This window comes from Mesocricetus auratus, unplaced genomic scaffold (assembly GCF_017639785.1).
Source record: "Mesocricetus auratus isolate SY011 unplaced genomic scaffold, BCM_Maur_2.0 Super-Scaffold_100024, whole genome shotgun sequence".
Lineage (NCBI taxonomy): Eukaryota > Metazoa > Chordata > Mammalia > Rodentia > Cricetidae > Mesocricetus > Mesocricetus auratus.
The window spans coordinates 10,517,280-10,544,528 of record NW_024429205.1 but is presented as its reverse complement, the minus strand read 5'-3'; the positions used below and the strand labels follow the sequence as shown (position 1 = coordinate 10,544,528).

The 27,249-nt window shown below is 41.5% G+C and overlaps 1 protein-coding gene across 6 annotated transcripts in view; it reads left to right on the top strand.

Moving 5' to 3' along the window:
• The window catches only part of Nbas (NBAS subunit of NRZ tethering complex), a 275,296-nt gene that overhangs the window by 181,396 nt on the left and 66,651 nt on the right, over positions 1–27,249 (top strand). For all 6 annotated transcript variants that reach the window (XM_005079052.4, XM_013119856.3, XM_013119857.3 and 3 more), the window contains exons 41-44: positions 4,418–4,647; positions 7,870–7,980; positions 16,637–16,887; positions 18,071–18,405. In XM_005079052.4, coding sequence (XP_005079109.1) covers positions 4,418–4,647; positions 7,870–7,980; positions 16,637–16,887; positions 18,071–18,405 — 927 coding nt within the window. The remainder of the gene's footprint in view (positions 1–4,417; positions 4,648–7,869; positions 7,981–16,636; positions 16,888–18,070; positions 18,406–27,249) is intronic.

The following is a 27,249-nucleotide window of genomic DNA, read 5'->3' as shown; positions in this document are numbered from 1 at the left end:
TCCTCCAACCCCGCCACATTGCTGGGTTGATATAAAGTTCAAGTGAAACACTTGTGGAAGTTTACAAGTTTTTGCATTTGTACAGATGACTGAGTGTGTCTATCAAATGAAGTATTGGAGTGAATCAAAGTTACTGTGGGATATTTTGAGAAAGTGATGAGCTCATGGAGAAATTTCTACTGAAATTTAAGTTGAAATTTAGAAGTATCAATAGCCAGCCAAGTCCCTTAAGAAAGGGAGGAAATAATAGTGTCAGTAAGTAAATAATCCACACAGGCAGGTGAGTTTACAGCACTCATCCACCTTGTTGTAGTTAGTCTTTACAAGGGCTATATTGAAGAAATCACTTCAAGTTTAAAACCATACAATTTGATGAGGAAGAAATGCCTGTAATCCAGGCCGCTGGGGCCAATTCATTTGTTTCTTGTGCAGAAGAAATTTTACTTTCTCTTTGAATTCTTTGTGAAAACTTATCCCTTTTTTTATGGTTTCCACAATCATTTGACATACCAAAAAATACCATGTTTAAACTTAACAGATATTTTGATAATTCATGCACTTGTCATGCTGATAAACCTGCCATCAACAATTAACATACTACCACCATTCACCTTCCTGTGAAGGTTGATTCCCTAAAGCTGTGTACTCAGGGAGCCAAGCATGAAGTGCTGTTAGAGTCTAAAACAGTTATTATTCAAGAAGAAAAGACTGGCTTGGAAATAGCTCAGGTCATTCCAACAGTCAGTTATGCACACAGGTATGAAAACAGCTGTCCTTGGTAAAAGGACTTGAGACTGGTCTCATTTATGTGTAGTGGGTAGTATGTGTGCATTGGCCCTAAAGCTCTAAGAGATACCGTCCCTGAATGCCAAGTATAAAAGGATGCTTCTGGAAGGCATTGTGCTAGGGAGTGAGGCCCTTGTGCTCCATGCTACCTGCTTAGCAGCCTTGTAAGCGTTCTTAGTTCCTTGTCCATCTTAATATAGAAATGGTCTTAAGAGACACCTGTCCTCCACGTTCTTCTGCTAGCTGAGACTTGGCAAGCTGTATGAAGTCTTGGCCTTCCATCCTGAACACTTCAATATTGGGGTTTTGTTCTTAAACATGCCATGGGTAGAGTAAATAAATTTGTTGTACAAAATTGTGAAATGAAAATTTTTCATACAGGCCTAGTTTGTTAGTATAGTCCATTGCGTGAGACTCTATTAGCTGTAATTTGTTGGTCTGAAATTATGTTTTTACCAAGAAATCAGTTCTGAGTACTTAGCAGAAGAATGCAAGAGAGATGTAGAAGCTCATTTCCACACCTGGAAGGATTTGCAAGGATTTATTTTATTTTAGTGATTGAATTCGTGTGCACTCATAGATTTTAATCCTAGGAAGGCGAAGATCTCCCTACCCCCTTGTAGAAAGAACACCAGGACAATCGAGAGGTGATCAATTCCTCCTTCCATGGAGTTCCCAGGACTTGTAGCCTCTGGTTCTGCACTGACAGTATTCAGATGCCTCCTGTAAATTGCTTACGTCTACCTCTAGTCAATTCCTAAGTTTTAATGCCTTGAAAATAAGCAATGTGTGTAGCTTGTTTTTATAAAAGAGTAGAGAGAAAGGAGTGCTTTATTAGGGAAGCCTCTGTCTGCCAGAGATGATGGTCAACACAGAGACTCACAACTGTCTCACGTGCAGAGACTGAGACTATGGAAGGGTGATCTCCCAAAGAATCATGCATTCCACATCCTGTCCTCCAAAGATTCAGGGATCAGTGGAAGAGAGGGTGGGGAGATTGTAAAAGCTACCTACAGTCAGTGGATAACTCTAAGGAGGAACTCACCATGGTTCTGACAGCAAGCACCTGATCTGTAGAAACCCAAACCAGACCAGTTCCAGCATAGACACAGGAGTGGCCATGAGGTTCCATCCCTAGCAAGGAGGCATTGGTGGTTGTTAGCTGCTGGGAAAAGAAGGGTCCATTTTCTCTAAGAGTACTGTAGCGCTTGGCAAGTCGGCAAAACTCTAGGAGCAGACCACATATTCATGACTATTTGGACAGCACAAATTAGCATAGACAGCATGCAGAGTTGGGTGGGAATAGAAGGGGATGAGATTTGGAAAGACTTGGGAAAGGGAAGGTAAATATGATTGAAACACATACAAAATTCCGAAAGAACTAATGCAAAATTTAAAATAGCTTATTTGGGCTTTCCAACAAGCTGAGGAGGGTGTTGACTGACAGTCTTTCTTGGAGAAGAAACGGAGGAAATGAACTCTGAGTTACCTCTCTACCAGGTGGGAAACAAAAATACACACTGGACTACTGACCTAAACATTTTACCATGCACTTATCTTTGTAGAAGATTTTGTTGTGTTCTGGAAAAGATGAATTTATGACATGCTCACGGTCTCTCTTCTCCAAATGCTATGATATAATAAGAGAAGGGAAGCATAAATTATGTAATACAAGAGCAATTACTGTAAGGTTTTTAAAACATTTTCCAGCAAGTTTTACATTCCTTGTTATAGTTGTTGTTTTGTTTTGAACCCTCACTTCATACCATGCTTGGTTTGTTTATTTTCTCTTAGGCTTCTCACAGCCATGGAAGCTGTGATGTCCTTGCATTCAGATTACAGGCAGGTCTGTGAAGTTCAGAATGAACTGTCACAAGGTCACCCAGCTGCTAACTTCTGCACATCTGCTTATGGTGCCACCTGATTTTATTGATTGGATAAAGGATATCAATAAGTTCTTCTGCCTTATGTGAACGTGAAGGTAGTATATGTACTTGAAACTTCCTGCTGGATACAAATTACAGCCTGTATAAATAATGCAAAACTCTGTGTGCTTCCATTTTGGAATTTAGTTCACCACATGGCCTTTGAATTTCTGTCATGAAATGTATTAGAACAAAGAGAATCTAATGATGCTGTTAAATGATTCTGTGACATAAGAACAAGCGTACTACTCTTTCTGCTGAGAGTGCACACATACTTAGGGTAGGTCTTCATACCTTATTTAGTGAACACAGTCTAGAAACTTCCTCACAGACATGCCTAGAGACACTGAACTGAACCCAAGGAACCCAGCAACAGAGAGAGAGGAGCGATGAACAAATTGGCAAAGAATGGGCTGGCAAAACCAGCAGAGACAGCTGATCTGAACAGGGGAGAGCTCTTGGACCCCAGACCAACAGCTGGGAGGCCAACATGGGACCAATCCAGACCCCCTTAATGTGAAAGTCAGTGAGGAGGCCTGGGCAACCTATGGGGTCCTGAGCAGTGGATCAGTGTTTATCCTTTGAATACTAACAGACATCGTGTGTCCATAACACAAAGAGGGATGCTCTCTCAGCCTGGACTCTTAGGGAAGTGCCTGGACCCTACCCTGAGTGAAATGACAGACTCTAGATATCCCCTATGTGGAAGGAATTGGCAATAGGGTGGGAGGATGGGGGGGATGGTGGGGGGGTGCGGGAGGAGGGGAGGGAGAGGGAACTGGGATTGACATGTAAAACAAGCTATTTAAAATTAAAATAAAAAAATCATGATGGACTTGTGCCATTATAGTATATGATATTATTTGTATTTGTATTTATAGAATCATAGCTGAGCCTGCTTTGCTTATTGACTCTCAGACCAACATATATATTTGTGCGTGTGTGTGTGTATACATATAATATTCAGTCAATAAATATGACCACTTAATCACTAATTCCCTGTCCTGTCATCTGTTGATTCCCTGTTTTGTTCTTTTTTACTAACTTTATTGTTTTTTGAGATGTTGCCAAGAACTGTAGGCCTCATGTCCTTTTGAGTCCCAAATCAAGCAGAGTCAGTAGTCAAAACCATTGCCTCTTGCACACTTTCTTGTATATATAGAAGTGCCTTTGACTTTTGCAAGCATAAGTTTGTTTTTATTTTTCTTTTTTTTTCACTTATTCCTTGAAGAAAATATTCTCCTTTGATGTCTACCATCTATAGTGAGGTTATTGAACTGTAACTTTCTTACTGAGAGTATTTATGGTGGACCACAGGAATGTATCCAGAGGCAATGGGAGGATGAGAATGTCTTCCCAGACTGAATTATTAAAAGTGATCAGCAGGTTAGGACAAAAATGTGATTTAGCTTTATAGTAGTTGAAAAGCTGAAATTATTAATTTTTAATTTGTTTAGAAATTTTTTAAGATGGAAAAAAAAGATCAAAGCAGGAGTTCAGAAAGCCTGTGTAGACTCAGCTCTATGTCCTTTTCTTTAGGTGTATTAAGTGTCACCTCTGCAGTTGACTTTTAGGTGGCTGGGATTAAATTCACCCAGCAGTGAGAAGTGTCATACAAATTTCCAGGAGCTATGTTCTACTTCTTTTAAATACCTGCTCATATGTGTGTAGTGAATATAAAATACATTTTTCTACAACTTTCATAGGTTGATCCCAAAGAATTAATCAAGATGGTTACCAGGCATGTGACTCAGCATGGACATGATGCCTGGCCTGAGGACCTGGTGTCACTGATCAAGCAACTGCACTACTACAATGAGTGTCTCCTGGATTTCACCCAGGCTCAGCTCCTCCAAGGCCTGCGGAAGGGTGTGGATGTGCAGCGGTTTACTGCTGATGACCAGTACAAAAGAGAAACCATCCTGGGACTCGCAGAGTAAGGGCTTGCTTTGTCTCCTGATGTGTGGATTCAAAATGCAGAAGGTCGAGTTGAATTCATAGGTCAGCATGCATAGTCCTTACCACAGAACCTGTCTCCAGCTTTCCCAGTCCTGTGAGGAATAGATAGTAGATAGACTATCTCAGTTGTCTTAAGATAGAGAAGTCTATCATAAGTAGCCGCAGACTCAGGGGCCTGTAAATTTAGGTAGTAGCACTGAGCTGTGTTGGGGGTTGTTGTTGTATACTGTTAGCCTGTCTTGTCTCTGGGAACCCACTTCCTGAATTATGTCTGTTCTAAGAACCTGGGCAATGGCTTGGGTGAGAAGGATGGTGCCTGTGTTGTAACCTTAAAAGTGAGATGTCCTTTTGATCTTGACTGAAAGTCTTCCTTCTCAAAGTATACAGAATTGATATTCTGTGGTGGCTTGAAAGAAAATGGTCCCCAAAGGAAGTGCCACTATTAGGAGGTGTGGTCTTCTTGGAGTAGGTGTGGTCTTCTTAGAGGAAGAGTGTCACTGTGGAGGCGTGCTTTGAGGTCTCATATGTGCTCAAGTCATATCCAGTGTCTCATTACTTACTATTGCCTACATCAAGATATAGAATACTTGGCGACTTCACCATGTCTGCTTACAGACCACCATGTTGTACCATAGTGTTAATAAACTAAATCTCTGAAATTGTAAGTATCCCCCATTTAATTTTTTCCTTTATAAGAGTTGTGGTGGTCATGGTGTCTCTTCACAGTAAAGAGACCCTAACTAAGAGAGATACAATTGCCTTCATTTCAGAAGATCAGTGTTGTAAGGACAGGTGCCCACATCCCAGTTTCTAGAAAAAGAAGCCATTATTTAGATCAGTCTCCTCATAGAGCAGGAAAAAGCTGCCATTTGCCTTTGTGAATGAAGAGCAGGTCCTCTGTGAGAAGGGGGTACAACTTAAGCCCCGTTGCAAGAGTGGCTCTCTAGGAATGGAGGAATTCCCTGTATTTTCCTGTTGGTGTGCTGTGGCTCAGTAGTTTAGATCAAGTGAGTAGTACTCACTCTCCTGAGGATGTGAGAAGATGGTCACCCACGTGGTTAACAGTAGGAACTGATTTTTAGCACCTCCACACTACAACTGAGTACTCACTGTGGAGCACACCCAAAGTGTTATGTGTGATGCTCTGCAGGTTTCATCTCTGTGATACCAAACTATTCTTATCTGCATTTGTTAAATAAAATATTGCTGCTTTGGGATGGCCAGTTGCTTAAACTTACATGGTTGATAAAAATCTGTAAGTTTGATCTTAGTCTGGGTCTGTCACATTTTAAAGACGTTGCATCTCTACCATGTTGGCATGCCTTCTTGTACACTGTTTCCATTCTCAAGGAAGCACTTGTGGGCTATGGAGTCTTGAAACTTTGAATTGTGTGTATACTTGTAGGAAGATGTTTCTGTTCCATCAGCAATTCCCAAATAAACACATTGAGGTTTAATATTACTTATGAATGCTCAGTCTTGTTATGAATAACTCAGGCTTGTTACTAACTAGCTCTTCTATTTTAAGTTCATTCATATTCCTTATTTATGCTCTGCCATGTTGCAGTACCTTTATTAGCATGGCACCTTCATCTCCTATTCCTCTGCGTCTGGCTGGTGACTCCTGACTCTACCTTTCTCTTTCCCATCATCCTTAGTTTGGTCATCCACCTATACTTCCTGCTTGGATACTGGCCAATCAACATTTTATCAAACCAATTTTAGTGACAAATCTTTATAGTGTACAAAGGGAGTATTCCACAGCATGCACTGATTGCATAGTTACTCATGTCTCCTGAGAAATTAATTTGAAATACCAAAAATGTTGTTGATTGTGGTAACGGTATGTTATTATTCAATATTGTCCTTAAAATCCTTATGACCATGCCAAAGAAGTATTGCCATTCTCTAGTAACTATATTATCTCGGACCTCTTCATTCCCGGAGGCATCTGGATTCTTTGTGAGGTCTGAGGTCTGGATTCTCCCCCTTGCAGGGTGCTGGGAGTTAAAGGAAAGGCAATGGAGAAAGCCAGTACCAGTCTCAACTAAGAAGTGGCTTCCTCTTATCATTTCTCCCGAAAGGTCAGCTTCACGTAATGTCTGATGTAAGGCATCCTAAGATTGTGCAAAGCCCAACACCCTTGCTTCTGGAAGAAAAATCTGAGAAACATGGCTTTAAGGAGTTGTCAAGGTCACACAGCCAGGACTTGAGCCCAGGTGTCTTATTCTAGACCCAGTGTGCTTTTCCTTTGACCATTTGTAGTCTCACTGTCTTGTTGGTGGTTTCTTAGGAGATGGTGATTATGCACAATACAGTACTGGAAGGTAAGGAGTGCCTTAGGTTATTAGCTACATTTTGCTGAAGACTTTGTCTAAGTATGCAGCTAGCATATGCTATTGAAGTATGTCCTCAAGGATAAATATATGCTTTTGATAAATATATAATAGACCCTTCTATATTCCGTTGCTTAGAAAAATACACTGTAGTCTTGGCTGGCTTGTTAAAACGCCTCATCTTTTCAGTGGGTTTGCGCTTTGCCATTTCTAATTTGGTGGAGATTCCCATGTCTAGGACAGCATTGAGAAACAGTTTCTCTGTCTCCACTGACGCACAGTGTGGCCATACTTCCTCTCACCCCTTGACCTTTGTAAGCCAGCGTTTCCTGCTCATGTCTAATATTGTGTGCACATCTCTGTGAAGGCAGGTAACTTTGAAGAGGGTATAGCATAATCTCATTCCTTCTCGTCCTCATGCAGTGATAAAGATACAAGTGCAGGGCTGGAGTGCTGGCTCAGCTGGTACAGTGCTTGCCTGGTAAGCCTGAGGACCTGTGTAGAGAGCCAGACATGGTAACATTTCTTACAATCCCAGTCATAGTGAACAGGGAGGAAAAGATGGACCACAAATCCCAACCTATTTGTGACAATTAAAATGTTTGCTCTCATGGTCAGGTGGCTCCTGGGATCACAATTACCCTTGACAAAGAGCCACTGGCAAACAGGACCTTGCTAACCTGCCTTGCAGCCCAGTGAGTGCGAGCTGGGAAGTCTTTTTCGGCCTTCTTAGGAGCCGTGAACACAAACATACACAGTCCTTCCTGACATGGCTGTGTGTCCTGAGGAGGATTTTTCTTTGCTGATTGGGGTCATTTGTTTCTTCTCTTTCCCTTCTATGTGCTTTGTGGACACTTCTGAAGGACCCTTGAGGAAAACGTCTACAGCATCGCTCTTTCCCTGGCACAGCGGTACAGTATCTCACAGTGGGAAGTCTTCATGACCCATTTGGAGTTCCTGTTCAGCGATAGTGGGTAAGTACAGTTGACATGCACATTGATGTTCATGCCTATCTCTTCGCTCTACTATAAAACAGTGCAATTTCAGGGTTCCTCTTAGCTGTACACTAGGGATGTCTTAGCACAGGTTCGCCTTTTCCAGTACTCCATCAGTGTTAGCTTTTCAGCAGAGCTCTGAGTTAGACACCTTACTGTGCAGTGATATGATCATGGAGAATCTGTTGGCAGTGGTGTTTTAGCAGTGGGGAACAAGTGTGGGTATCTTGGCAGCTTGGAGTCTGCAATGGAAATCAGATGACACTTTTGAGTAATGATTTAGGCAAATATGAAAATAACGCTTATATGTTCTGTGTGGAAAGTACAATTAGGAAGGTACAACAATTAGGGAAGACGTTTCTGAGAGTGAAACATTTGAGCCGGGCTATGATTTGGATATGGTTTATGTAGCCCCCAAGTGTTTCCTTGAAGTTTAATCCCACTGCAGGACAGTAAAGGAGTAGTAATCCTGCTGTAGTGTTTAGATCACCCTTGGGGAGGCGATTGGAATTGGATAAGGTCATCACAGTAGAGCGTCCCCATTCAGTGTGGTGACTATATAAGGAGAGACAAGAGGGTGTAGATGTGTATGCGTTTGTTTGCTTCACCCTGCAATGCTCTGTGCAGACTTTGGACCCTGCTAGCTAGCAGGAAGGACTTAGCTTATAGATCTGTGAGCTGAATACACCTTTGTATTATGAAGTAGTCTCTGGGTATTTCATTATGGTGATTCAGAATGGACTATTGCAAGCTGAGATCTCAGTGTTGAATTGGGCTTCACCATACTACAAGGGGAAGGGAGCCATTTTGGTTGTAGATGATTTAGTCAGCACAGAGGGACTTGCATTAGGAGCTGATGAGTCAGAGGGAGTGCCTGAGAAGTAGGTGAGTAGACCAGAAGTGGGTAATGCGTGTGGGTGAGATGTAGGAGCTAGACCATGCTGTACTTATGATTTGGCATCTTGAAATTGTATTAATCACAGAAATATTAACATCTACATTTTGAGCATTTATCAAATTGTACTGTATTGATGTCATTATAAATGGTAAGTGCACAACCTTTTCAGATCCTAGAAGGGGCTGTTGGCATCTTCCTAAGAATCATAGGCTACTTAGGCATTTGAGTGAAATAAATGGTAAAAAGAAGATGACCAAGTTTTCACTTTGATAAGATCTCTTTGGTGAGTAATTTGTACCCGAAGAGGACATGACAAGATGGCAGCTGCCACAGGGAGAGCTGAATGTCAAGAGAATGAGCACAGAACAGATCCAAGAGCTCTGAGCATGTGGATAACCTCTGTGCTGTGCTATGCTCTCGGCAGGAACCCCATGAGGAAGGAAGGGAGGCCTGAGACAGTGTCCTGGCTAGTTTTATGTGAAGTTAACACAAGCTGCAGTTGTCTGAAAGAAGGAAACCTCATTTGAGAAAATGTCTCCATGAGGTCTGTCTGTAAGGATTTTTCTTAACCAGTGATTGATGGGAGAGGATCCGGCCTGTTGTAGGTGCAGCCATCCCTGGGCTGGTGGCCCTAGGTTCTATAAGAAAGCAGGCTGAGCAAGCCATGGGGAGCAAGTCAGTAAGCAGCACCCTTCTTGGCCTCTGCATCAGCTCCTGCCTCCAGGTTCCTGCCCTGCTCGAGTTACTACCCTCACTGCTTTTGTTGATGAACTGTTATATGGAACTATGAGTGAAACAAACCCTTTCCTCTCCAAAGTGCCTTTGGTCATAGGTTTTCATCATAGCAATAGAAACCTACTAAAACTCCTGGATGTTGAGGGTCTTCCACATACCCTGATAGAGAATTAGTATCTAGCAAAGGGTACAAAGAGGAGATAGAAAGAGATGTGAAAACAGGGTCTCACTGTCACCAGCAGGAAGCCATGTCTAGAGTGTCCCAAGAATGGGAGGAGAGCTGAGGGGATCAAATCCTGCAGAAGGAACAAAAGACCCCTATGCCCTAAGCATATTTAATTTCTATTAATCATTGAACTGTTAATATCTACATTTGAACATTTATCAGACTGTTCTATGAAGATGGTATTATGGATAGTAAACATTGTTCAAAATTCAGCAATTCTTAGACACAGCAATATGTTCAAATAAATATTTTCTGTAATATGTCTGGTGTTTAAAAATATACCATGGCATTTTTATTATGTATCTTTTTCTCTTTCATTGAACTTATAAAAGGGATGTTGTCTGTGCAAGCAGGATGAGTCCTTGGTCTCTGAATATGTTACACATTAGCGGGCAATTGAGGAACAGGCAAGGCTGTTCCTGGCATATCATTATACCTGAGAGCAGTGTGATTATGCAGATGCTCAGCAATTACAAAACAGGAAATCGTTACCTCTTGGCATCATTATATGTGAGTGGCAGTGCACTTAATATTGACTTACCAAGTGCTGTGTGGGTCTGTTTCTTGCTTAGAAGGGCAGCACTTTGCCTGACTACTTCATCAAACACGCTAACTAGTTATTAGAAATCAGCCTTGCAAGTACTGTCAGAGTTGCCCAACATTTTCTTAGTTAAGCCAGTGCCGTTGGGAAGTTAGTCAGTAGGATAACAGAAATGTTGTTTGGGCTTTAGGGTATTGCTTTACTATTCCCTAAAGTCTCCCTGGTCCACCCATGAAGTTCCTTTCTCCACTGGTCCTTTTCCTTCCTCTGACTGATTTTGACCTGCAGCGCCACCTTGACAGACAGGTGCAAGTATGGCAGAGGGTGTCCTCCTTCAGTCCAGATCACTGGACCAGTTCCTGTGTGTGCCTTTAAACTAGATATCGGTGTGTCTTTGAACTAGGATCCCCTTCTCTAGAGCCTGGTTTCCTCAACTGTGAGGAGAAAATAGTACAGTTTAAGTGATCAAGTGATAAAAACCTAATCTACTCCTTAATTTATGGTCCCTGTATCTGGGAGCTGATCCTCTTAAGCACCCACACTTGAGTTCCCCATCTCCTTCTTCCCTATTGTCCCTTTCATCTCCATTACTAGTTTTAAACAAAACAATGCTTTTGCCTGGCTATAAGTACATAGCCCCTCCCACCCAGCAGACACTAGTTCTTTTGCCTCTTGAATCTGCTGTGCCATGCTCTACCTTCACATTCCAAGCTGATCATTGCAGACATAGGGATGCTTTGTCTCAGGCCTTCTCTAGGCAGGTTAGTGGATCCTGTAGATGAAGGTAACCCTGTGAATGTGTGGCCCAGTAGTGAGGGTGTGGGACTTGAAAAATACCACCTTTCAAGATGCAGAGCTACTGCCCAGAGCCACCTCCTGTTAGCCTTGAGCTTGTGTCTTAATCCTCCTAGTCCCAGTCACTGGGGAGAGGGATGGGGGGGTGGAGGGTGGAGAGTGGTGGCGGGCTTCGCTGTGCTTACCTGCAGGATTGTGAAACTTAAAGTCAGAACTGTGAGGTCTGTATAACCCAGTGGCTCTTTATTATTGTCATTCCTGTTATTGCTGTTTTTGTTAATTAATATTTTTCACCTTCAAGTTTTAGAGAAGGGATCATTTTTACATACCAGAAACTATGAATTAACACTGTATTAATTCATTAAATGTATGTGAGAAGAAACCCACCCCTTTGAAGAGGGATAAAGGAAGAACATTCATTTCATCTCAAAGGGGCTGTGGGGCGAGTGTGAGTGCTTGATGTTTTGTAGCCAAAGGAAGGACACATAGCAGATCATGGTGAGTCAAAGAGAGCTAAGTAAGGTTGGGAACAGACATTAGTGTGTCAGACTTATTCTCCATCTCTGTCTCCTTTTACATGTCTGTGCTTTGCTCTCAGTCTCTGGAGTCCTTGGGGTGATGGCCCAGGTGCCTTTTCTTAACTGGTACACAGCACAATACTGTCTTCTTGTTGTTGAGTTAGACACACACAGGCAAATGTCCCCGTCTTTAAGGACTCTGATCCTTCCATCTCAGGTAGAGATGTGCAAGAGTAAGGTGTACCTGTGGGGAGTGAGTGAGTTCTAATGAGTGTAGCTACTTTGTTGTTAATGGAACAACAGACACAGTATGTGTGCCTGAGGGTCGCTTTGTGCCACCCGCCACTTTGTGACAGTCTTGAATACTGACCCGGTCTTCCATTGCACTCTAGAGGGCCCCTGGACAGGAGAGGAGTAAGTGCTGGAGTGCCCAGTAGATAAAGACGGAACGATTCAGTTCATATGAGGTTCCAACATGTAAAGTAACTTAGTTTGTTACATTGGTATGCTGGATCATTGAAAATCAAAAGAATCAGAAATGCAGAGCCAGCACAGGCCTGTACCTGAGGTGCAGTGTTTTGTGTAGACACCCAGATCACAGATCTCATAGTGTTTAAAATTGATCTTTGTTCACCCCAAGGCATGGAGAAGTTGACCAGGGGTGTGATTTGCACTTTGCAGAAAAATAAGTCTACTAGCCCCAAGAGAAACAAAAAAAAAAAAATAATTTCTACCATTGCCAAAATAGAAGCATTCTGCAATTCTCATTTCTGTGTTGTTTCTGTAAAGTTTAAATCCTTGACAGTTTTGCATATGTGTACCATGTATTGTATTCTTGTTCACCCCCATTGTGCCCCCCACCCCATTCCTGTAGTCCTTTTCCTAACCAGTAAGTACCCCTCCCTTTTCCTTGCCTTTTGGCTGTGCGTGTTTTGTGCAGGTAGCCACTGTGGCTTTCTGTCCATAGTTTCAATGACTTTGTCATGCGCAGTAGCAAGAAACTCAGTCTTTCTGCCCCCTTTCACAGTGTTTCCTAGGTTTTGGAGGAGGCGATAAGGATGTCCTGTTTAGGGCTAACCATTAATGTGGTGTGATTCTTAAGGTTCCTTTTTCATACATAACTATCAAGTTCCTGAAATAAATATAATCTTAAATCAATATAATAAAAACAGTCCATTTGGGCCAGTGTATGTCCTATGCCAGGTAAAACCCTATTGCTGTGCCTCTTTGTCTAAGCTGTTCTTTTGGCTTTGACTCATGTAAGCCTGGCCAGGCCCCTGACACTTCCCTTATTTAGTATGTTCCTGATAGAATTCTTTTAACATTCCAATTAAGTTTTCTTCCCTACAAAATGACTTATGCAATTTTGCAAAAATGCTGTGAGATTAGAGATTTATACAGAGTATCTGTCATATAGAGAGTGTTTTAAGTGTCTATTACTGTTGATTTTAAAAATAGTGTACATTTACCAAATTCATCTTATGACCACTTATTCTTCAAGTCAGTGTGGATATCACTTATTACCATGAGAATAGTGATGATATAGGACATGATGCCAGTTACTGTAACTGTGCTATGGTATTACTGGCAATATTGTTAAAGATGCACATTGTATGAAGTTGTATAATCCTGTCAAAATTGACCTTTCATTGTCAAATTGTCTCCTTGGGAAGGAGACAAACTTATTCATGGGAAAGTATTACCACTGTATTTATATAATAAAATATTTAATAAAGGAGCTCACTGATTATCATTGTTCCAAAACAATACAATCTCAGATACTTACTATCAACTCTTTCAGCAACTGTCTACCTAGGTAACCTAAGAAAGTTAAAGTCAGTTTACCCGTGTTTTACCCAGGACACTCTTGTGCTCGATACCTTCATTTGACCCCCTTCTCAGGGGTGGCTATGATTAAGAGGGTAGATGTGTTATTTCACAGTTGCAGTGCTGAGACCACCTATCCATTGGAGTCACTCATTGGCATTCATGGATCTTCATGCTTTGGAGATTAGTCTCTATGGACAATTCCCAGTCACGGTGCCTCAACTCGTGCCTAACAAAATTCCCACATTGCTTTGTTATAGAGTATTAACAAAGGTATCTCTGGAAGGTCCAACTTGGGGCCAGCTCCTACCTCCTTCCTGTTGGATTAGTTTTGTTTGAGCTTTGCCTTCTTTCAGAAAGTAGGAACAAGATCTTCTGTAGAGAGTACTTATCGAGGCCAGAAGATGTCATAGAGCCAAAGCACTGCCAGGTTGCCTGTAAGTTTCATGTCACTCTGTCCCCATCCCTTCTGTGTGCTCCCTCTAACTCCCCTAGCACCTTCTTTTGTCCTCATCATTCTCCTTCCTCCTTCCTCTTCCCTTGAGCATACTCCTTTCAGTCAGCTAATGGAATTATTACCTCTTAGCCTCAGATTAAATAAAGAAAATGTATTTTAATAAATTTATTTTCTTGTACAAATAAAAGTCCCTTCAGTGCATGCTGTTTCGAATCAATTTTGAGTTATTGACAACTTGAAGGCATTACAGAACATCTTAATCATAGCGTTACTCATAATAATTTTACTTCTTGTACATTAAGTACAACAAATGCCAACACCATCCAGTAGTTAACCCCTGAAAGATAAATAGGCAACCCACAGATTAGAAGCTGCTTCATAGATAAACTTCAGTCCAGGAAAAAGAGCACTTAAACTTTTTTTTTTTTTTGGGTTTTACAAGACAGGGTTTCTCTGTATTGGAGTTTTGGAGGCTGTCGGTCCAGCCCGGCTTCGAACTCACAGAGATCTGCCTGCCTCTGCCTCCTGAGTGCTGGGATTAAAGGTGTGCGCCACCACTGCCTGGCCACTTAAACCATTTTAAAGGTAATTATTAGTTCGATTAAAGAAAAGTCTACAATGGTTTCATAGTATTTTTTTTCCAGTGGGATCCTTTGGAATTGTTTTCTTTTCTAAGCAAAGATTTAATTTCTTGTTCCAAAGAGAAGATAACAGTTTGTTCCACTAGAAGTTATTAAAATGGGCTATTGATTACTGGCATCTACAAAAGATCTTAGCACATTGTAATTTACTGGAGAGAGATGCTTGGATTTTTATCATGTGTCAGTAAAGGTGTATTCCAGGATCAGTCTTGACAAGATAATTAGATGAAATTGTACATGAGACAAATTGAATTGTCAGCAGAGAATTGTAAGTGAGTGGATGAGGAGACAGTCATGTTGAGAAGGACTGGAGGACTGGATTCAGAATTAAGTCAAACAGGAGCTAAGTAAATTGCTATGGAATCCTTGTCCATTCTATAGACTGGTTTACCTTGAACAGTGTTTATTGGGGTATTAGGAGTGAAGTGTGACAGGACCACTCTTAGGATATTGTTGCTAGAAGAGAGAACTGTTAAAGACCAATACCTGTTTGTGAAACAGTGTTAGTATGGGTGTGTGACCCTCATGACACCTAGTCACTCTGTGAGGCAGTGAGCAAACATACTCTGAGGCTAGATGGGTCAGGATGGCAATTTCTCATTTAAATGTTGATATTAAGCAGCTGCAAGTAACTAGTGTAGGAATCATAATGAGTATAAAGCTCTTACCCCCCTCCACCATACCCCTTCTCTCTGTACATCTGTCCATGTGGATCATCTTAGCGGGGTTATATGCTTTGTGGATCATCTTAGTGGGGTTACACGGTTTACAATTTTCTTCCTCACTGCATCCTCAGACACCATTTTTCAAATTATGAAGAAATATAAGAACTTTGCTGTCACTTTCCTATACGACCATATACAGTATCCCCCAAGTGTTTTCTCTGCTACCTCAAGAGTCCTGCAAACAGCATTTCTCTTAGTGTGGTGGGCTGCACAAAGGACCCTCACAATAGAGAATGGAGACTCACACAGTCCAGGGTCCTGAGATTGTACGAGGGATGAGTTGACTGTCTAGGGAAAACCAGAAAATCAGATAAAGCCCTTTCCTCTCTCCAGTTACATAAGATTCAGACAAGCCAATCCAGCAAAGAAATACCATGAACTTTTTTTTTGCCTCAGCAGAGAAACCTTAAATAACTCCTATTAATGTTTATGTTTAAATTTGAGTCCGTTTGAAAAGATAGTTAAATTAGTATGAAGATATTAAGATGTATCTTCTATTCAAGAAACAGTCCTATAGGTAGTATTGAAAGCATAATTATTTCATTCCTTTTTTTAATCTTCCTTGAACATGGCATAAAGTTGATGTTTGTTGAATATTCAATAGTCTTAGATGTAAGCCAACTTGCCTAAATGGTGGGATTTTATTATTCCCCTTGGCTATTTCCTTTTTACTTTTAAAATTTGCATTTTTATTTATTTGCTTATTTTGTGTGTGTTCCTGCACACATGTGTGGAGGATTTAGAATAAATGTCCTATCTTGTTTCATGACCTAGCTGGCAAGAATAGGCAGCCCTGGAACTATAGGAATGCCTGTTTCTTGGGTCTGCCATGATTCTGCTTGTGCTGACATGTGAAAGTCACATAGTAGGAGGGCAGACCTCTGCTTCTTGTTTGTCTCACTTTATATACACTGCATAGGTGTTGTGGCTAATTAGAAGAGACTTATTAGAAGTAGCATCTCTGGGCCGGCAAGATGACTCTGTGGGAAAATCACTCTAAAGGAGGGTAATGACCTGAATTGCATCCTAGGACCCAGGGTGGAAGGAAAGAAGCATCTCCCAAAAGTTGTCCTCTGGCCTCCATGTGCTTCTGTGCGGGCTCCCTCCACGCCCCCCTGTGTGTCCCTGTCTCTCTCTCTCTCTGTCTCTGTCTCTCTCTCTCTCTCACACACACACACATACACACAAAATCAGCCTTTCTTCCAGGTTTGAAAGATCATGCTTATTAAAGGAACAACATCATAACACAGACTGTTTGGTTCTTGATTTCAGTTTGTCCACAGGAGAAATTGAAAAGCGAGCTCAGATGCTTCATCTCTTTGACACTTTGAAGACAGATCCTGAGTCCTTTCATAAACACATGGTCAAGTATATCTATCCCACCATCGCGGGCCTCGATCATGAAAGGCTGCTGTATTATTTCACTCTCTTGGAAAGCTGTGGCTGTGCGGACTTTGAGACAGCTCCTATTAAGCCGGAAACTCACATTCGCCTACTGAAGAAATTTAAAGTTGTTGCATCAGGTAGGACACTTAAGTTCCTGCTGCTGGTCCCTCCTTTCTAAATGAAACCTAGTGATGAATTTTCCTTTCACAGCCAGCTGTGTTCACATATCGTCACTGACATAGTGAAACCACAGATTTGGTGGAGGAGATTGACTTTAGTTAGCATCTTCCAGCTCCTTTACCCTACAGTGGGAACACTCAGCATCAGGAAAAGGCAGAAATCTCCTGAAATTCCCCAGTGACTTCAGGTAGACATGCTGCGGACAGCCTTCTTTTGTCATATTTGCTTTTTAAAGTGACATGATTAGGTCACTAGTCTTCGACAGTTTGGCCAAATTTCGCTTTGGTAAAACACGTTTATTTAAAAAATGTCATGGCACTTGTGGGGTTGGAGAGGTAGGTCAGCAGTTATGAGCACTTGCTGCTCTTGCTGAAGTCCTAGGTTGGTTCCCAGCACCTGTATTAGGCAGTCTACAGTTTCCTATAACTTCAGTTCCAGGAGATCCAACACCATCTTCTGGCTTTTATGCCTACCTGCACATGTGGTACACAGACATGGCTGCAAGCATTCACACATACACATAAAGGAAATAGAATCTTAAACATTTATTTGTATGTTTATAATCTGAAATATATAAATTTTACACACACACACACACACACATATATATATATTAAAATATTCTCTGGGAATGTAAATGAAGAACTTTAGGACCTTGATGCATTTTAGAAATGTTTAGAGTGGTGTCCTTGTGTTTAGAACTAGGACTTAAATCTACCCTTAAATCTCTACAGTGCTTCATACTTTATGTGGCACTTTGGTCTGTATTCATCTTCTGTTCATGGCAACTGGGAGGATGTCCTTTAGGTTATCAGTTGTTCTGATAGCTGCCTTCAAGTTGCTAGTGACAAATGGGCAGACTGCTAACTGTACTCACAGAGGACAGCATAGGTGCCGAGGGGGCATGAGCTGCAGAGGCAGGGAGACAGTGTGAAGAAGGACACCAAGAGTTGCGTTAAGTGGAGTGATGTGCGATTGCATAGCGTAGGTCCAGGTTTCTGATCTTCTCATGCAAGCCCAAAGCTCACAGTATAAATTGCTGCCTTTTCAGTCAGCTGTCCACAGGGCTCTGAGTGTTTGACGCACCTGCATGTTTCCACTTGAGTCAGCCGCTTCCTTCTTTTCTCTTCTCCCCAATAGGTCTTAATTATAAGAAGTTGACAGACGAAAGTGGGGATGTGCTGGGAGCACTGGAGCCTGTGCTCACAAGTCAGAATATCTTATCTATTTCCAAACTTGCTCCCAGAATCCCTGAGAAGGATGGGCGGATGCTTTCCCCCAGTTCTCTATACACTGTCTGGTTGCAGAAGTTGTTCTGGACTGGAGATCCCCAGCTCATCAAGCAGGCTCCGCAATCCTCCCCAGAGTGGCTGCAGGCCTATGATGTCTGCCTGAAGTACTTTGATCGCCTGTGTCCAGGTGACCTCATCGCTATTGTGGATGCAATTACGTTTTCTCCAAAAGCTGTGTCCAAGGTAACTAAAAAAGTAGTTCAAGGTAGGTAGAGAGTACTTTGGGAAAAATGAAAATTGTGCTTACATTCTACAGATTTGTTTTGATTTTCTTCCTTGAAGTAGAAAAAAATACACTTGGCTTCTCTTTTTTACTGAGCTTAATTGAGAAATTGCTTTCTCCAATTACATATAAAGAAACAATAAAAATCAGAGGTATCTACTCTAATTTACATTTTGACCATTATAGTTCTCATGGGTATACCATAGTTATCATAGCATCATTTTTTTGTGTGTGTGTGTGTGAAGTGTCAAGGAGCCCTGTTGTCTGTCTATTCTTTTTTTTAATATATATATATTTTTTATTTAAATTAGAAACAAGGTTGCTTCACATGTCAATTCCAGGTCCCTCTCCGTTTCCCTCCCACCAACCCCCCCCCAATATCCCCTCATTATTCTTGATGTCATTTTACTCAGAACCTAGACTGACACCTCTTCAGACTCTAGTTGAGCCCTTAGGATTTTCTTCATGAATATGAGTGATGCAGAGTAGCACATGTGATAGGAGGCCTCTGGGAGTGCATGCCATACTTCCCAGTGCTGCGTGTCTAGATCTAAGACCCTCGCCCCATTCTGATACTGCTCTTCACACCTCATCAATAGCTACCTGGAATCGAAGTTAAGTGGTAGGTCCTCTTTCCTTTTCTCCCTCTGATCCAGACAATCCTGCTCAGCAAATGTTTTCTACTTACTGCTTGGACCCAGGCACTGTGTCTTATCGTATAATCTCAGCCTCTGCCTCCAGAATCACTGTTTCCCTACTTTTACCTACAGCTGACATTGCCCTTTTCTTACTCCAAGACAGCAAGTACCTCATCTGTGTACCTGAAATGATTTATTGTAGGTAACATTATTTTGCCATGACAGGATAGTTGCAAAGTCTTGCAAAACAGTCATCTGGCATTTGGCACTGGTGAATTCTAGGTTTTAGTCACTCACTAGACTCCCAAATTGTGGATAACAAAGAATCTTTTCGTTTCTGATTAGTCTAATCCAGCTAATTTGAATAACTTGATACTGGATTTTCACCCACTGCTTTAAAACGAGGATCGTTGCTTTCCTTTCAGAAGGAAATAAAGATAATTTTAAAGGGAAGCCAGCAAGATGTTTTTAAGAAGAGCACACATTTGGGATCACATGAACTCGGCATGTCATCTATCAGCTGTGAGGAACCATTAGACTTTTGCCTCTTCCAGAGGAGGCTAAGGGTAAATAATCTTTGAGGAAGATACTATTTGTCTAGTTAAGGTTTCTATTGCTGTGAAGAGACCCACAACCATGGCAGCTAGTATAAATAAAAACATTTAATTGGGGTAGTTTACAATTTCGTAGGTTCAGTCCATTATCATCATGGAGAGACATGGTGTGCAGGCAGACATTGTGCTGGAGAAAAGAGCTAAATATTTTACATCTTGATCTGTAGGCAACAGGAAGTGAACTGAAACATACACTGGGTATAGCTTAAACATATAAGACCTCAAAGCCTACCTCCATAGAAACACACTTCCTCCAACAAGGCCACACCTCCTAATAATGCCACACTTATAGGCCAAATATTGAAACACATGAGTCTGTGGGAACCATTCCTTTTCAAACCACCACAGCGGCTGTTACCTGATCTTAGAGGCAAAGTAAAGCTGGTAATGAGGAGTCAGAGTTTAACTTGAAGGAAGCCACATGTGTTCTTTTGTAGCCATTATACTTTACTACCTGTAGGAGTGCATAGGGACAGACCAGTGGAGCCACAGATCCTGGATCCCCTCTAGAAAGTAAGGGGTGCATGGACCAAAGAGCAATCCAGAGCTGCTGTGGGCCATGGCCACATCATGAACTGAAACCTGAGCACTGCTGAAGGAGTTGACAAGAACCAGGCAAGAAGAGAGAAGAACCTTCTTTCCAGCATAGTCTCCTGGCCCACTCTCAGGCTGCAGGATTTTTAAATAGTTCTTGTGAGGCCAGGAATGGCGAGCTGTGGTGTGTGCTAACTGAGAGCATGCCTGTGGAGATCTGACCAGGCAGGGCCTCGACCTTCTTCAGCTGTGATGTGTGTGAAGTGAGAGCAGCCTTAGTGTGGCATAGTTGATTGTGTGCATGTAATTTTAGGAGGAAAAAACACATGGCTGACTCAGTGTAGATTCTGCCAATTACTGTGTTGTTCCCTTAACTTAGGTGGTGTAATTCAGGTGCAGCATTTTTTTTTTTCATGGACTGTTCTTGAGAGTGAGTTTTCTAGTGCATCAGGAAAATTATAAAAGTAAAATAACTACCTTTAAAATTCTGTGTCTTTAGTCTAGATATAAAATTTCTCCCCATTTTATTAGTTGTTTAGTTTTTCATTTTCTGGTATTGTTTATAAAACAATGCACATTTGAAACTATGCAGCAGAGAGAGAGAGGCGGGGGGGGGGGGGAGAGGGAGAGAGGAGACACAAGCCCCACATGTTACAGGACACATTTGGAAGACGGAATACAACTGGATCTGTTCAAATTTTCAAAACACCAGCTGTTCCCACAGCTCGTACTTGATGCTGAAAATGTAAAGTGAGTGTGTTATTCATGCACATTGTGCAGGAGTGTGCCTATATTTAATTGAGAATGAAATCTTTAGAAAGAATGCATAAGCTTTTCTAGAGTGCCTAGCAATACAGTCAGCAGTTGTTCCCACACTAAAATTCAGACAGGATTTTCCTGACATCTGCATCAGGAGCTGAGCCACAGTGAGCATGTCAGTGGTGCGTTTCCATACTTGTCCTGACAGTTGTTTAATTGATGTTGGCATTAGCAGAATTCTTAGATGTTCTGAGGAAAGCACTCACCAAATAGCATTATGTCATACGCAACAGCTAAACTTTCCCGACGTTTGAGGTGGTGGATATGTAGAGGGACAAGGATAAAAATGTGCATCTGTTGCAACCTGAATTGCTGAGTTGGTTGGAGTGGCTCTTACCTTGTTAGTTTCAGTCACTGGAGAGACTTTTGTCTCAGGTACAGACAAGTGAGGGTGGGTGACACTGTTCCTGGGGAAATGTGAGCAAGTGTCCACTCACCCCAGAAAGGGAACCACCAGCAGCAGGTATGGCTCTCACTAAAGCCTGATTGGTAAACCAATTAGTTTACTAGGGTTCCTTATAGAAGTGTGGGTGAGCGGGCAGTTATGTGAGAGGGGGTGAAGGATCATTTATGAGTGAGAGGTCACTTACAAGAGCAGGAATGATTCAAATGTATCAGCATCACAAAAAAAAAAAAAAACCAGTAAAGTCTGGGCAACAGCTCCCTACACTTGGGAGTGTGGAGCTCAGAGCCTCACACGAGGCAGAGCTGGACAGCAGGGGAGGGCCGGTCCTGACTGCAGTACATAAAGACAAGTTGGCCATACGCAGATAGGAGGTTAGGAAAAGGTGGTGTGGTAGCCACTGCTTTAGACAGGATTGTGATAGTACACTCACAATTTTAATAATAATAGTGTGAGCCCAGTCTTTAATCAGGTAAGTTTAATTTTTTTCCCAGTTAATGCCAAACTAAGAGCAGTGGATGCAAATTTACTTTTTAAAAATTTTTTCAAACTATCACTGAAAAAAAATATTGGTCACTGTTTTCCTTGAGGTGGCAGGTTTTTTCAATGTGAAGAAAGCGTCTATCAGATATTCAAACCTTAATAGATCTGTAGTTTGTCAGTTGCTTCAAGAAAAGCAGCGTTGCTCACAAAGCTGACGCTCTGTCAGCTCCCAGTGCAGTCACATGATTGCACAAATTCAGGGTCCTCATCACACTTGTCTTCACAGGGAAGTGCACAGAGCTCACTTCCTCACACTGAGTATTGACAGGTACAGACGGTGATTGTTGTTTAATGAAATAAATTGCTTCTGTTCTGCCATCTAGAACATTCTTAGGTGGAATGTCAGAGTACAGTGTGGTGACTTTTGTCTGCTTTGTATAAGTCCTTCTAGCTTCACCCATAATTACACTTACATTTTGAGTACAATGTCAACACATTGGAAATAGGTAAATAATACCTTCCTGTCATTATAGAAGCAATGTTTATTTTTAAGGCTCTTCGAAGTAATTAAGGATTCCTTATAGTTTGCACATCACACTTTGAAATTGTTTTTGGGCTCCTGATAGTTTGTGGACTTCACTGAAAGTCATCATCTCTAACCAGTATATTTGTCACAGTTCTGTTTTGATGTTTGCATGAAAGATAGTTTCAGATGTCTAAGACTTGATTATTATTTTATGCACATGTGTATGTAGGCACATGAGTTTATGTGCAGCACATGAGTGTAGGACCGTAAATGTATAAAAATAGTTTAGTCAAAATTTCAGCATTGTTATTGGTAGAAGTGGAGAGGGGAATGTGGCTTACTTCTGTCTACCCTATTCATCCTGAACTAGCTAGATGTTCACTCAACCCTGCCAGACACAGAGGCACCTGCACCTCACACACACTCATGAGAAGGGCTACCTCATTTCTAGTCACAGGCTCCAGAGAGGCATATCATGGGTAATGCTCACAGTAGATCTAGCATGCGATACCTGGGGGGTTTAAAATGTAATGGAAGTGCAGTTGTCGTGTGTATTACCATCCCAACATGTTGCCAGTGTAAGGTATTAAGGGGAATGCGCATTTACTTTTTAACTAAGTTTGTAAAGGTGCTGTGTGTACTTACAAGTCTACTCAGATACAAGTGGCTTTCAAATGGTCAGTAACCACATGAGCATGTTAGTCATGCTCTGGAGCCTAAGTGTGGCCCTGAACCATACATGACTGTCAACAAAGGACACAAGTAATGGAAGAGTACTCTGCCACAACAGCCAGGTAAGCCTCCAGAGGGAAGGACAGGGCTAGGTGTACACACCAGTGTCTTTCCCCATGTCTCCTGCCAGGTGAGAAGTAGGAGAGAAAAGAGTGAAACAGAATTTGCTTTCTTTGGACCCATAAGGGAAAATTCTGGTTCATAGGCCAAAGAAGAAACTGAATAAAGAGAAAGCTGCTTCCCTCACATTTCCAGTGGAATGTCAAACTGACACTAAGTGAAACCTTAGAGCTCATCTGTCCTATGTGATGTACAAGTAATGGCTATCATTTATTGCCCACTTACTGTATACCTGGCTTACCAGTTTCTCTTATCACCAGTAAACACCACAAATGTTATAATCCCTGTTGAGAAGTCAGCCCAAGGTCAGAGGTTGGATAATTTCTTCAAAGTCAGAAGTAAGTTGGTAGCTAAGCCACAATTCCTATTCTGGCCTTATTTCTTCTACTGGAGATAGAGAACTTCAACAGACAACCAGCTTTCCCTTAAAAAGGAGCCTACACTTTTAGAGGCAATCTATTCATTTTTCAGGTGTGTCATCACTCTCTATATAGAGTCCACATCTACCTGTTGAGTTTGTTTTTTCTATACCATAGCAATAGTGTCACCTCCTAATGCGGCAGGTCTCTACTAGGGTAGAAAACCATCCCCCAGGAGTTCCCATTGCAGGTGTTCCAATTCACATCACATTCTTGGTTCACTTTATTTTGTATTCCCCCTGAAAATATGCTTATTGTCTTAAATGTCACAAATTTATATTCTGTATACCAATATAGATTTAGTGTAAGGCAAAGTGGCACTGTTTCCCGGAGGCCCCAGCGGACCTGTCTTTGCCTGTTCAGTGTCAGTTGGCTGCTCTCATTCATTGACTCAGTCCTTTTCTGTCTTCAGATACAGAAACCACTTCCCTATGGCACTTGTGCTATGCGTCTTCTCTCTGTTCAAAGTCAGGAGAGTTTCCATTTTGAGGCCTGAGTGCTTAGACTGATTCAGAACGATCTCCCTTCTGGGGGCTCATGCGTTCCCATAATTCTTGGTTCCAGTGATCAGGGATAGGGACATTGGGGGGTGCATAATTACAACCAACCCCCTCCCCAGCTCTAGATAAAATAAGGCTTCAATAGAAGTTATAGGTCCAGGAAAGGTTTGTAAAAGTATTAAAGTGGAGGTCAAAATGGTAAAAACCTTAAAAAATTGCAAAGTTGAAATGTACTTTCATATCTAATACATTTGTTTTCTTAGTAAATAAAATATAGTTTGGGATACATTTTTAATTTCAAAACAGATAATATGGAATATTAGACATTATTTTGACATCTTCCGCTGCGACCCCTGGAGGGGACCCCCGACCCACGGGGATGAAGTGATGAGGGTCGCTACTAATTTGGTGGGTCTTCACGAGCAGATCCGATCTTAAAAAGCAAACTTCAAGAGGTTAAGGGAAACAGCAGGCTCAAGACAACTTTTGCTGATCAAGAGCGTTTATTCTTGGGGGTGAAATAGTTTTTATAAGTAGAGCATCTCAGGGGGTGGTGCAAGCATATCAATCAAGTCTCAACTCAAATATACACCAAATAAGATAAAGATGAAGCTGTAATTTTCCATCAGTTGCATTCTGCAAATGCTTATCAGCGTAAGCCAGGTACAGGAAGTAGGGAGGGTTAACAAAGACAATTGTTCTATAAGGGTTACTTCTGCCTATCATTATGGTAAAAGCATCCAAAGGAACACATTAACCTTTTGCCATCGAAGGCAATTGTTCTATAAGGGTTACTTCGCCCTGGCTAGGCGGGTGGGCTGCCCTGTGTAAATTTAACTTTTGTGGTTAGCTATTTCCTTTGTCTCAAGGGCATGTGTGCTCGCAGTCATGTAGGCAGAAGGCCAAGAAATGGCTGACAGACTCCATTTTGTTCAAGGTTCTTAGCAGTCCCCAACATTCCTATATTCATAATTTCTTAAATAGAAATATAAATTGCCTTAAAACTGGTAAATTCTGAAGCTAACATCAGTATGTAGAAGATTGCATGCTGATGGCTGCTCCCTTATATTACCCTGAACCCAGATGTGGAATATAGTAAAGTATTTTCCAGGGCTCTAAATCTGCTAAGTGCTAATCTGTGGTCTTTTGTTAATTTTTAAACAATGCCCTTTGCCCATTGAGCTCTGGTTTTGTTTGCGTCTCCTGATTTCTGAATGAAAGTGTCATTCCAAATACCTGCAGGAAATTGGTTGAAGGACCTCTTCATTGCCATTCTTCTCAATACTGTAGCAAATGACTGCTGTGTCCCTTGCCTTCTAGCAGCCCTGGTTTATTGTGCATGAGTAGCAAATGAAGTCTGATTTAATAAGCACGGGCCTGGTAAGAACTGACCATTTCAGAAGTTTTAGCTGTGCCAGATAAACAACGAAAACTTCTGTAATAAAAGATAGTTAATACTTGTGAATTCTTATGGAACTTTGCATTTACTATTTTCAGACCATAGTTGACCACATGTAATTGAAACCCCAGAAAGGGGAAACCCTCTCTTCAGAGGAACTACTGTGAAGATGAGGTCCATTGGGATTAGGGGAGGAGCAATGAAAATAGTGAGGAGTGGTCAATTTTGATTGAGCAGATGAAGAGATTAGTTGATGGATTTGATGTGGGATGTGTGGGGTGAGGTTACTAATCCAGTGTCTGTCTGAGCAGCTATAAAAATGAGGACTGCTGCTTACTAAAACAGTCTTCTACCTCTGCTATCTCCCTGACAAGGCCTGTTTCTGTGCTTACTTTTAGAACCATTTGTTCCATCCAGGCTTTTCTAGATATATATGCATGCACCTATTATATATATTGCATATTTCTCAAGAGGAGCCATGTTGTTTGTGTGTCCCTTGATGCAGAGTCCTGAAGGAAAGTCCCCTTGTGACTAACTACTTCCTAGGTTTCAAGAGTCAACCTCTGGATGATGGACTTTTAATGCATACCCTCTCTCCTGTGAGTACACTGGGAAAGGTTCTTCTATACAGGTGGCCTGTTTGTTACATGCTGCTCCTGCCTTCTTCAAAAGGGATTATGGGTATTCTATTCATTTTGAGTATTATGATCTATATGTAGAAGACAAGTGAGAATTGCCCTTCACAGCATGCACAGAGCCTGGTCTACACCAGATGGGGTCCCAGAGCTGAAAGGAGAAGTGGACACACATGTTCCTATTCCTAACCCAGAGTCTATCTCTAATTGATAAGCACCTACAAATGAAAATCTAGTTTTCTATAAGGAAATCTCACTGGGAAAACAAACTACTCATAAGGGTAGGCTGCATACCTGGCAGGAGATGCTCAGCAGGTTGAAAACAAACTCTTTGGCGCTTTGAGGGTTTCTTGTCTCATAATGTTGTATCAGAGCTTTTCTTTCTTTTTAAATTTTATTTATATATTTTTCTTTTTACCCTACAGGTTCTGTGCATATGTTTTAAGGCTTTCAGTTAAGTGTGTTGGTGGGATTCCTGAGTGTACAAATGAGTGGACCGTGCATCTTTATCTGTTTTGTGTGTCTTTTCTTGAACTCTTTTCCTTCTGTTTTTGTCTTTTATCCTATTTGGATATGTCAGTTTTTGTTTCTTCTTACTATATTTTATTTTATTGTCATCGCTTAGAAGCCTGTTTGTTTTCTAATGAGAGATCCAGATAAGTGAGGAGATTGGGAAGAATAGAGGGAAGAGAAATTAAAATCGGGATATCTTATGTGACCAAAAAAAAAATTCTATTTTCAGTAAAAGGTGAAAAGAAAAAAATGGGCAGGCCTCCTGAGTCTGTGAGTATAACAACAAGGAACAACTACTCTAGCCTTCCAGACTGTAACAGTGGAAATAACTGTTTTCTTCCCCTGCCCTTTTCAGAGATAGGTGCTGCAAGAGAATGCTGTGGGGTTTCCCTATAAATAATAGCACCATAAAAGGCAGGAAAGAGAAATCCACAACAGTTAGGTAACTAGGACTCAGACCCATGCCTGC